General features: G+C 37.8%; 1 protein-coding gene across 1 annotated transcript; it reads left to right on the plus strand.

Annotated features, from left to right (window-relative positions):
- The first annotated feature begins 11,297 nt into the window (after positions 1 to 11,297).
- On the plus strand, positions 11,298 to 12,629 carry LOC128880036 (adult enhancer factor 1-like). The gene has a single exon (XM_054129673.1). The coding sequence runs from the start codon at positions 11,298 to 11,300 to the stop codon at positions 12,627 to 12,629; it is 1,332 nt and encodes a 443-aa protein (XP_053985648.1).
- The last annotated feature ends 755 nt before the right edge of the window (positions 12,630 to 13,384 follow it).

The raw sequence follows: 13,384 nt of genomic DNA on the forward strand, positions 1-13,384 counted from the left end.
GCCCTCTCGCTTCCTCCATGCCAGCGGATGCGGGCCACTCGTCGACATCCGTGCAGGCAAAAAGCTTCGCCTGTCCTGGAAGTCGCATCTCTTTCTAGCTGATCTTCCTTTAGACCCATCGACAGGAGACTGCGTGTGCCGCGAATTTTTAAGGAATTATTGGGAAACTGGCGAGCAACGTCGAAGCTGCCGCGGGAATTAACTATCCAACGTTAAGGCGCGTTCCCTTGTGTTCGTTTGGAACGTAAACTCCTCTTTAGACAATCCTGGGACAAATTTAAACCAACCTCTCTGCTTTTAAACTGGCGACATTACTTTAGGCGAATTTAAATATTCCTGGCGGAGAAATTTATATTCTGTCTTACGATGTGGCTCTTTTGGGATTAGCGAACCTTTGGTTGGGCTGATTTTTTTTTTATCATAGGTAGCTCTTGAAAAAGTGAGTTTTTGTTGCACCGATTCCGGTGAACACATACTTTGCAACTTTTTTTTAACGTGGAGGAGCGTCATGGCACCAGGCTCGGAATATACTGTCTTACTAGGTTTGGGCTAGTTTTTGGTGGAGACGGCACTATTGAATACCGTTAATGTAAATACTGTCTGAGAAGATTTGAAGTAGTTTTTGGTGGGAGCGGCAATATCAAATACCGTTAATCTACATACTGTCTGAGAAGGTTTGGGTAGTACTTGGTTAGGTCGACAATATTCAATACCGTTACTGTACATACTGTCTACACAAAAATACTGTCTGAGTAGGTTTGGGGTAGTTTTTGGAGGAGGCGCCAATATCGAATACCGTCAATGTACATATTGTCTGAGTAGATTTAGAGTAGTTTTTGGTGATATGGCAATATTGAATACTGTTAATGTACATACTGTCTGCACGGAAATACTGTCTGAGTAGGATTGGACTAGTTGTTGGAGGGAGCGACAATATCGAATACCGTTAATATACATACTGTCTGAGTAGGTTTGGAATAGTTTCCGGTTGGGTAGACAATATTGAATACCGTTACTGTACATATTGTCTGAGAAGATTTGGAATAGTTTTTGGTGAGGCGGCAATATCGAATACCGTTAATGTACATACTGTCTGAGTAGGTTTAGGGTAGTTTTTGATGGGAACGAAAAGATTGAATACCGTTAATGTACATACTGTCTGAGAAGATTTGGAATAGTTTTTGGTTGGGTCGACAGTATTGAATACCACTACGGTACATACTGTCTATACAGAAATACTATCTAAGTAGGTTTAGGGTAGTTCTTGGTGTAGGCGACAACATTGATTATCGTTATTGTACATACTGTCTACACAGAAATACTGTCTGAGTAGGTTTGGTGTAGTTTTTGGAGGAGGCGCCAATATTTAAGACCGTTGATGTACATACTGTCTTAATAGGTTTGTGCTAGCTTTTGGATGTGGCGACAATATTGAATACCGTTAATGTACATACTGTCTCAGTAGATTTAGGGTAGTTTTTGATGGAGGCGGCAATATTGAATACCGTTAATGTAGATACTGTCTGAGTAGGTTTAGGTTAGTGTTTGCATTGTTAGTATTGAACACTGTTAATGTAAAAATCTGTTGTTCCTCCACGAGAAAAAAAAAGTTAGAAATGATGTACTCGCATAGGCAAATAAAACTTCATATATTTACTTTATTTATAAGTTTTAGAGGGGGAATAATCAACCAACATTCCTACACTTTTTGGAGTGAAATTTGGGTAAATTAAAGTTTATTATTTTTAACGTTAACCATTTATTTCTTTTCTTATTAATTTTATTTTAAATTACATCATACGCTGAATACATCTTTCTCTGACTGTAGTTACTCTACGTTACAAAGGCACAGAATTAATTTCTACTTACTACTTAAACGTAACATAACATAGCATCTGGAAGAATTCCGTGCAAGGCGTCCAAGTTTCCCTCATTGACCAATTTTGCGATCGCGTAGCAATCTCCTCGTCTTCCTACTCGATAATCAGCTGTCCGATTAATCGTCATAAATAATTTCCCGCCACTGATGGATTCGCCGTCGACGCGAACGGAGCGAAACGTGTGAAAACGTGTGGAGACTTCAGCCGATTTCCTTGGTTAATCTCCACCCTTAGGAACCGTTCGAGACCGGACAATCGCGCGCTGTAATTGGACGAGGGCCCTTTGCGGTCTCCTCAAGACGTTCCCTCGTTCCACTCGACTGACGACAATCAACGATCAACGAAGTCGGTTGGTCAGTTGTACTTACTTTTTCAACTATTTTCCACCTATCCGTTGATAAGGCCAGACAACCCTCAATTTTAACGCTTTATATCTATCGATGCAGAGCGTAACTATAGTTGATATACAGGGTGGTTATTTTCTCTGATGACATTGAAATATCTCGAAAACTGTGCATCAGATCGAAACAGATGAATAAATGATCGAAAAAAATACATACAGTGGCTGTAGAATATATTCGTACACCGATCAATTTCCTAAAAAACATTTGTGTGAAATTGTAGTTTCTTAACTTCCTATTTTATAATCAATGATATTTTACATATTCACGGAAGTCTTTAAGATAGATATAGTCCAAACAACATGTACTAGTTAATATAATTTGTGAAATTAACAAAAAAGAAATGCGAAAAGTGGGTAAAAGTATAGAGGCAATAAGTATTTGTACGATTCTTGTCTTGTGACGAACCATTTACAGTAGAGTTTCTAACGTAAACACAATTAGTTTATTGCACCGTACGAATTAGAAAACATTAAATTTCCAGTAAAGTACTTTTAAAAATGGCTCGAATAGAGGAATTGAAGAAGATCCTACTTCGAATAACAAATAATTTAGTTAATTTAACGCTTAGAAAGAGTTGCAATAATTATAAAATCAAAAGGAAATCCCACGAAGGAAGTATCATATACTTGTAAATTAATGTAAATTTCTTTTTTTTTTTAATGAAGTTTTAAATATTAAACAGTTGTGCGAATACTTATTGCTTCAACATTTCTATCGATTAAATGTTTTTTCTTGTTAATTTCGCAACTTACATAAATAGCTATTTTTTTTTGTAATCTATCTATTCTAGAGATTTCCAAGAATATGTAGAATGTCATTGTTTATAAAAAGTAAGTTAATAAATTATAATTTTACATGGTGTTTTTGGAAATTGATCGGTGTACGAATACTTTCTACACCCACTGTAGCTGCGTTCGAAAGTGTAACATATCGAAATTATAATACAGAATATGTACTCAGCTGGTTTTCAGAAGTATAGATGTCTCGATGAAATGGCAATGGTTTGAGTTATGACGAGAATATTTGTCATGCGTGAAAAGAAGTTGTTTAAATTGCAATTTTAGCGAAGATCTAAACGTAGTAAATCTTAACACTTTACCAATTCATAGCGATTGGACGTGTAATTAAATTCAATAATATTTCTTATTTTGATGATATTAGTATTATTCAATATGTTGTTTGTCTATTAAAGACGTTTTCTGATTAATATTTATATAATATTTCATTATTCATACAATATAGTTAATTTTAGACACTGAAGCATTTTTTGGAACTTCAAGTAGTTTGACCATCCTTCTTATTGGTTTCTACATATATTTAAACGAAATAAATTCCACATCGATGCTCCTGATACATTCAATTATAGACAGTGCTGTGGTTATGCTCTGGAGTGTGTTTAGAAACAGTCTGCAATTTATGAAAGAATTTTATGCATTAGCATGAAATTGTAGTTTCTTAACTTCCTTTTTTATAATCAATAATATTTTACATATTCTCCGAAGTCTCTAAGATAGATATAGTCCAAACAACATGTACTAGTTAATATAATTTGTGAAATTAACAAAAACAAAATGCGAAAAGTGGGTAAAAGTATAGAGGCAATAAGTATTTGTACGATTCTTATGCAGAACTATTTACAGCAGAGTTTGCAACGTAAACACATTAGTTTATTGCTCCGTGCGAATTAGAAAACATCAAATTTCCGGGAAAGTACTTTTAAACACTTATGCGAATACTTATTGCTTTAATATTTCTATCGATTAAATGTTTTTTCTTGTTAATTTCGCAACTTACATAAATAGCTATTTTTTTTTGTACTCTATCTATTCTAGAGATTTCCAAGAATATGTAGAATGTCATTGTTTATAAAAAGTAAGTTAATAAGTTATAATTTTACATGGTGTTTTTGGAAATTGATCGGTGTACGAATATTTTCTACACCCACTGTAAATTTGACCTAGGAGTTTTTGCATTTTCGACAAAAATCAAAATGAGCAAAAAATCGTTGAAAATTGGGGACATCTTGAGAAAAACACATCAGATAAAAAAAAAACAAATGTAGACTCAGTTGACATTTTCAAAAATGCCATTCAACACCGAATTGACCCCCTCCCCCCACAGTGGAGCGTCGAACAGTACCCTCTTCGATTTGTCAGTGAAATACGATGTCGATTTGGGGTTTTCCATTGAAGAATTGCAAATAATTTCCTCTCGTACCTTCAGGAGGTGAGGGTGGCGAGTCAATTGGGGGTCGAGTTTGGTATCACTGGATGTCCCCCTTCGTAACGAACAACTTTCATTACCCGCTTGTTTTGATCTGATGCATAGTTCTCGAGATATATATACTCACAACGCAAGTCTCAAATTAATCGTCATTACAATGTATCTGTAAACAAACTTCGATAGCCAAAAAATGTCACTGATTGTTGTTATATCAATCTTCTAATTTCTCAATCTGATCTCCATTATAATGAATCTATACACACAACACTAGTCTCAATTTGCTGACTATTACAGCATGTCTATATAAACTTCAATAAAAAAAAAGATACAACAAATTTCACTTACTGTTGTTCTTCTAACAGATTACAACTGTGTTTTCCAATTATTGTCATAACTTTCTGCCATAACTGCATGCAGACTACTACAGTAATATTAACCATTTGTACTCGAGAGGTGATTCTCGGTCACCACTAGGTTTTACGCAGTAAATCAACCAACAATAATGTTTGTTTACGTTTCATTTCTTTGGAACTTAAAGTGTCAATAAAATAATTGTCAGTGCAGTAAAGGTCAGTAAAAGGTGCAGTAAAATCTCAAATTAGTTTGCGATCACGAATCCGGCTACATCTTCCAAGTCAATCTTAGCTTAGCATTCGAGTTACTGGTAGATACCAGAAAAAAAGGCCTCGAGTGTAAAAGGGTTAATATGTCACGTAGGCATTTTTCTCGATGGATAAAACGAAGAAAGGTTCTTCGTTTCAGAGTCTGTTCGATCCAAGAATAACAGAGTTGACGAAACGTTAATATTACAGCAAAGTCACATTCTCGATCATTCCTTGAACAAATATTGCGAATACTTAATGTAACTATTATCAGAAATGAATTTTTAGTTATTCCAGCTAACAGATATAAAGATACATACAAATTTCTCACGATTACTGTGTTCGATGAATACTTTTTCTGAACTGTGATTCTTATTAATGTAGTATCCGAGCCTCCCATACACAACAATAAGGAGTCAAAACGAGAACAGGAAACGTAGGGTACGGGATTGGTCGCGCAGGTAAAACGGTCGACAGTGGATCCCAGGATCGTGGGTTTCGAATCCCCGTGCCTTAGTTTTCCTTTAGGCTCCTACATTAATATTTAATCGAAGACTGAATCTTAGCATATGCATTATAAATATTCAATTAATTCGGAGATGTACATATTTAACGCATTTCAATGCTTCAGATTATTATACCAATGTTATTCGAGAAAGTAACTCATTTCCAAAAATGAAAAGTGAACGAAGAAAATGAAAAGCATTTACGTTATTTAACGCATTTTAATGTTTCACATTAATCGTACCAATGTTATTCAAGAAAGTAATTCATTTCCGAAAATGAAAAGTGAACGAAGAAAATGAAAAGAACACGGGAATAACTTAAATAAGCATTATACTTTCGTAAGCCGAGGGCTGAGATATTATTGCTGCAATGGCAGCCTCGAAGTCGGAGATAGTTGAGCTGTTTGTTAGTCTTTGTTAATACCGACGGACCCGTAGCAGAACTATGGGGAGCCGTTGGAAGGTTTGCGTGGAGCTATGGGGAGCGAATAAGAAATTGGATGTCATGGACGAACCCGTGACAGAACTATGGGGAGCTGGGAATGTTAGCTTTTGCCTCGTAACATATTAATGCGGTACAGTTGGAATAGTTAATATCCTTTTACCGTGGATCACCACACACTGAATAATTCAAATTGTTAGGTAATTTCGAACAACCACGAGTGTTCACTAATGCATGTTCTGTATGTCTATCCCATGATCTATCGGGATATTACACTCAGAATTTCATGACTTATGAATTTAACCATACTTTTGAACCACCGCTAGTTAACCCTTTGACTGCGAGACGATCTTTGCTGGAAATTCTAAGAGGCTTGTTAGAGATGCAAATTTAAAAAAAATATCAGCTTATAGGGGATGATGAGACGGAACTTTTTTATCTGTACAGTTTATTCGTAGGACGTTTAGTTTCAGAGATACAAAATTGGAAAACTCAAAAGACGTTTTTCCGGAGATCTCGTAATAGTCTGAACCTGTTGCTGTTGTCTTAAAGAAAAAAAACAACAGTCGAACAATCGAATTTAAAAAAAATATCAGCTTATAGGGAACGATGAGACGGAACTTTTTTATATGTACAGTTTATTCATAGGACGTTTAGTTTCAGAGGTAAAGATTGAAATCTTAGAAGACATTTGACCTGAAATTAAATTTTTCCAACGAACTTCTATCCTTTCAATTTTTATTTTCGAAACTAAGCATCCTATAAATAAACTGTTAATATAAAAAAGTTTCAGCTCATCATTCCCTATAAGCTGATATTTTTTAAAAATTCGATCGTTCAACTGTTGTCTTATTTTCTTTAAGAAAACAGCAACAGAATCAGACCACCACAAAATCCAGGAAAGAGGTCCATTAAGTTTCTAATTTTTATTATTAGAACTAAACGTCTTACGAATAAACTGTAAATATAAAAAAATGTTTCGTTTTGTCATATTCTATAAGGTGATATTATTTTAAAATTCATATTTCTATGCCTCTTAGAATTTTTAGCAAAAATACTATTTGCCTATTTGAATGAAAATGGTAGCATGCTTTCTATTTAGCCACATGTAAATTTGTTATACATAGAGAAACTTTGATATGTTTTGAACGGTTTAATAAAACGACTCCAAATTTTGTTAAGGACCTTAAAAATTTGTTAATTCTAGATTATTTTAATATATTGCAATATTTCAATATGTTGCAATATTCTTCATTTTAAATTCCAATATTCCAATATATTGCAGTTTTCTTCTTTTTAAATTGCAATATTTAAAGACATTACAATGTGCTTCTTTTTAAATTCAAGTATTCCAAATACTGACTATTTTAATATATAATATATCTCCCAAACATCCTTAAAACAAACAAAAAGAGTTCCGAAATCAACAACATAGTGAAACGCTGGTCCAGCACGGTCGAAGTATTTTTCCATCGATGTCATCCGACGGCAAAATAAACAAAAAGCCCGTGCAGTATCGTGTTCGACATCGGAAACACGGTTTCGCAGGCGCGGTTGAGAATTTCAAGCTTAACGTAATCATTCTATCCGTCGAAGGAACAAAAACAAACGGCGAACGATCCATTATTACTGGCAAACATGGCGCGGAATAACACCGTTTGCGGTAAACGTAAAATATAGATATTAACGTGGGATAAGTCGGTCGATACGGATTTGCCATGATTATTTGATACTCTGCGAAACATTTTACCACGCGTTGCACTCTCCGCTTCTGGCTACGCATGTATTAGCGCCTGGGAACACCGTTGTGCGTTCGATGCTCGAATTACAGAGCTCTCCAAACCACGCATATACGTGACCTGCGCGCCAGAGGTGCGCGATTCCCGCCGATATCGATTAATATCGATATTTTTCGCGTGATTATAAACTAGAGATGACTGGAACTGCTACTTGTGAATCACTCGTGACTCGATCACGTTCGTTGCCAATCACGGTGATATTTCACAGTGATTCGCGATTTTTCGTGATCGTTTCTGATTGATAAAGAATATTCTTTTCACTTTTCACGAATTATGTTCTTCTTAGATTATATATGTATTATAATATGGTCTAAAAGCAATGTTAATATAATTTTAATACAATTTAAATTTGACTCATTTGTAGTTTTTTGAATTTTCGCTAAGGGGAGACAGCGAGACACTAACGATAACAATTAACATGAACTGCTTCTGAAACGCCATCTTCCGGGTCACGGTCGTGATCGAAGTTTAATCACGACTGCGACCGTGATTGTGTGATCACCGTGTAAAATCACTGTTAGTGATTGATTTTCTGCATTTTAAATTCAAATATTCCAGTATATTGCAATTTTCTTCCTCTTAGATTGCAATATTCCAAGATATTAGGATGTTCTTCTTTTGAAATTGCAATATTAAGATATACTGCAATATTCTTCATTTTAAATTCCAGTATTCCAATATATTGCAGTTTTCTCCTTTTAAATTGCAATATTTAAAGACATTACGATATTCTTCTTTTTAAAGTGTATCGTGATCGTGATTTTGCGATCACTGTGATAAATAACGGTTTTGCACGCCATCTCTAATATAAACGGTCTGGCTTAAATTTGAATTCCATGGTTTCTATCATAAAGAGAATTCTTTTTTGATAGATCTCTAGTTTCGGGGTCGAGGAATGAATAATATTTTATGAGAAATTATTATTAAATTGTTGATCATTCTGTGCTTTCCTTTAGGGGTCTCTCTGGTTGAACGTCTTTCAAATTAGATGATATTTGGTAATATTTTAATGAAGACTACACTGCGTATCGAAAGTATACAGGCATTTGGATTTTGGATGTTTCGGTACCTTAAGACAATTCTTCGATTAAACCGACGATATTGTAATATTCAATGTGCAAAAAGACCTCTGAACACCCAGCTGTGTTTTAATTTGTGAAGAATTATCGTTACTGGAGCAAAAAGTTCATTTTTATACCGTGTTAAAAGTACACGAACATTTGTAAGAAACTTATGATTAGGCTGCGGTTCTTTATGCAAAATACAATCTTCGCGAACGAGCCTACAAAAATTGAACCTAAATAGGAATTTATTTTATTCTGCAAATATTGTAACATGAACTTTACTTTCAATCTTTTTTATATTCTTGCATATTGTTTGCATTTCGTAGGTTTTTGGACATTCAAATTTCCTATAAATGCATACAGATCCGCAGTCTACTTATGATACACTAAAGTAATACAATTTAGAAGAGGAAAACAGTAATGTATTGGAAAATTGCAATTTAATGTGAAGAAAATTGCATATATACTGGAATATTTGAATTTAAAATGGAGAAGATTGCAATATATTGAAATATTGCAATTTGAAAATAAGAATATCGTATTGTCTTGTAATATTGCAATCTGAGGGGAAGAAAATTGCGTTATACTGGAATATTGAAATTTAAAATGTAATATTTCAATATATTCCAATTAAAAAAGTAGAATATTATAATGTCTTTAAATATTGTGATCTAAGAGGAAGAAAATTGCAACATATTAAAATATTGTTCTGTAAAAAGAAAATTATCGTAATGTTTTCAATCAGGTGTCATAAAACTGTCATAAAAGTGTCAAGTTCATAAAAATATTAAAATGTGTAAAGTATTAAGGGGGGAGGGTCAAGTAAATAACCGCTTTTTCGTGAATTATTTTTGAAGTGTGCATAATATATATTTATTTACAACTAATTCTTGTTATTTTGTAACATCTAGATAATCTATACAATTTTTTTTAAGTAAAAATATTCATAAATGAATGAACAGTAGGTGATTGAAGTTGGCTTCTCGAAAATGCGCCGTGCAACGCACAGATTACTCTAATTATTTGAAATAAAAAATCCAATTTTTCGTTAAAATATAGTAACACGCTTTGCACCATCCTCGATTAAAAAAAAACATTTAAAATTTAAAATTTCACGCCACGTTAAAAAAATCTTGTTATAAAAAATATGATTTAAAACATTGTTTATTTCACTTTTTATAAAAACCTTTAGGTTGATGCAAAGGAGGATAGTTTAAGGAATATTTTGTGCCAAGTTTCATAGCAATCGGCTGAGAAATCTCTAAGCTACATTGCACGGCACGCGAAATTTTGTGTTTTGAGAAAAATGCGTTTAAAGTTTCTGGATCTAAAAATAGTCCTTCGTGTACCGTTCGGAGTGCATCACTTTAATGACTCTGTAGGTACACTTAGACTTCGAAGTTTTAGCTGAAATGGTCGGAGCACATTCTCCAAATGTTAAACTAATTTTCTAAACAAAAAAAAAGGTCAAAATTTTGAATTTTACTTGACCCTCGCCTCTTAATTAAATATTTCCATTGTACAGATATTGCTCGTTTACGTATTGTTCTATCGTTCTATTTACTTATTATTTATTGTTCTATTATATTGTTCTATTTACTATGCATGTATTCAAATGACCCACTTTGATTTCGTATCTATTTCTATAAACAATAAACCTTCGGACTAAATAAGACATTAACCAAAATATAAGAACGACGTATCTATTACTTTCAATATAAATAGAATAATAACACAGCAAATCATGAATGCCTCCAATCAATTGTTCTCAACTCCTCAAATCTCATTTCCGCGCCAAGCGTATCGAGAACTTTCCTCGCAAGCTGCCTAGCAGCGTCTGCATCCACGAACCGCATTCATTCCTACCCATCTACCTAAATATACAGTCAACCGTTCGACGCGTCGAGACGGGGCGTCGAGCGTTTATCCACGAGCACGCGCCAAACTTCCCCAAGAGAGGGGGAAGCCGTGCGGCAGTGGTGGGGCGCGGAGGCCGGGCGACGCTCGACCAATGACACGCGAGCTCGACGACAGCTCCCGGGCGGAGCGTCCTCGTCGCAGCGCTCGCGAGACACTTGAGCCGCGCCGCAGGCCTCTTCTGTCAAACGGCGCTCAGCCGTCGAGGAAGGAGGTAGTGCGCAGCCTCTCCTAACGAGCCTCGAATGCCGTCCAAGGTGACTCGGTGACAGCACTCGTTCGAATCGCTGTAACAACGGAAACGAATACACGTCAGGTTATCAATTGTGCGTGTGACATTCAACAAGATTCTGTTTTTCTACAAGAATAGTTCTGGAAATCAAACGGGAAACCATGAATATTTAGAACGCATGGTCTGTTTGAAGAGACTTCCAGTGAGAGAAGCAGTAAGAAGGTGATCATGTTGCACAGTTCCCTGCCACGAGCGTTCCTAGCTCCTGGACTGAACTACCTGGGCTACTATGGCGACGAGGTTCTCCAGTACCCCTACGGGAGCCCTAGCTGGCATATCCCCATGGAGAGTACCTCGACCTACCCCAGGGTGTCCGACCATCACGTCCTGCAGACGTGGGACGTGTCCAAGTCGTCGACTCCGTGCCCTCTGGATCTATCTCTGAAGCCTCCTCCGACGCCGACCACGCCGAAGGTCGAGGAGCAACCTCGACCGGAGCCCAAGAAGAGTCACAGGAACCTAGAAGAGATAAATAATGACTCCGAGAACCTTACTTACGTCAGAAATACCGAGGAAGCTGGGTCTCTGGTGGTGGACGAGTTCGACTCCGTCCCTCGAAGCTCATCAGTGCACAGTCACTCTAGTTACGAACAACTGCTCGCCAAGAACGACGCTCTTCAGCTTCAGGACTCCCCGGAGAAGCTCTGTGTCCTGGACGAGGGCACTCGTCTGGTCCCGTTCGCCTCCACCGGGTACACTCACAGCCAGAAACTGGCACTGGTTAGTCCTGAAAACTACCATCATCAGCTCCTCCTGACTCCTCAGCATCACCTTCAGAGCATGCACGCTCCCATGACACCGCCCAGCACTCCCTCGCCTCCTCAGTGCCCCAGAAGGAAGATCCGAGAGGAAGACGCGAGTCCAGTGACCTCCAGCAACGCCACCCTCGCCAACGGACTCAGAGCTGGCTCCAGTGACAAACTCCTCCAAAGACCAAAGAAGAAGCACGCCAGAAGACTAAAGTTTGACGAGGACACCAGCAGCCCCGTCTCGGGAACCGTGATTCTAGGCCCCGACGAGGCTGTGGTCACCGGAGACATCGATCCGGCTTTCAACATCGTTGAAGTCACCGAGGAGGCGCGCGCAGAGCTCGCTAAAATCGAGAACAGGCTCGGACCTTATCAGTGCAAGCTCTGCAGGCAGCTCCACGAGGACGCGTTCCAGCTGGCCCAGCACAGGTGCAGCCGGATAGCCCACGTCGAGTACAGGTGTCCCGAGTGCGACAAGAGGTTCTCCTGCCCCGCGAACCTCGCCTCCCATCGCCGCTGGCACAAGCCCAGGCTGACCAACGGCGAGCACTCGTCTTCAGCGAACGCCATCGAGATACCCTGCACCAGGTGCGACGCGAAGTTCACCAGACAGGCGGCGCTCAGGAAGCATCTGGCTAATCAGCACCCGGAGACCAACAACAACGTTCTCATGGATGGACAGGGAGGTATGATTAAGCACGATGTCGCGCGGATGGGCTCGGAGGGAGCTTTGAACACCGAGGTGCCCTGACACGAGTTCCCTGCGAGACCACTGCCGCGCAGACCGGGACTCTATTGGAGGTTCGGACTGGATTTGTAGATCGGGAGGAATTTGAGACTTTTAGGGAGAGATGGGCAAATCCGTAGGCTTCGAATAAATCTGAAGTTTGCCGATGTGTTTGTCTCGTTTCTTTCTCTGGAAAATGTTCAAAAGAGGAAACAAGACAAACATATCAGCAAACTTCAGATTTATTCGAAACCTAGGGTTTTGCCCATCGCTGCTTTTAGCGAGTCTTTGCGGGAATTTGACGGAATTTGCGGGGGGAGTAGCGATAGGGAGCTGGGGCAAATTAAAGATAGAGTTGTCGGGGGTGGTTTGGTACGTTTGGTTTGGAGCTAATCTGGTTTTTGGTAACAATTTACTATTGGGTTGTCTGGAAAGTTCGTTTTCGAAGGAAAATTGGAACGCAGAATATTTAAATTTTAGTATAAATTTATTAAGTTATATAGGTGCCATTTTGATCTACAACCTTTTTCCATCTTTCAGGCAATTTGAATATTCCGTCCGTTCTGATATCGTTCTGATATATTCAGACCTGTCCTAACGTCACCCACCAAAAAACGGCACGAACTTTCCGGACAATATTTATTTTTTGGAGCTAATCTGGTTCTGGCCGTGGGTTTCAGTTAGAATTGGGTTTGTTAACTCTTTGGTCGACAATCGCGAGTGAGACTCGCGGTAAGGAATTTGGTCCATGAATAATAAACACGAGTCTGACTCGTGGT

The sequence above is a fragment of the Hylaeus volcanicus genome, chromosome 7, assembly GCF_026283585.1.
Source record: "Hylaeus volcanicus isolate JK05 chromosome 7, UHH_iyHylVolc1.0_haploid, whole genome shotgun sequence".
NCBI lineage: Eukaryota > Metazoa > Arthropoda > Insecta > Hymenoptera > Colletidae > Hylaeus > Hylaeus volcanicus.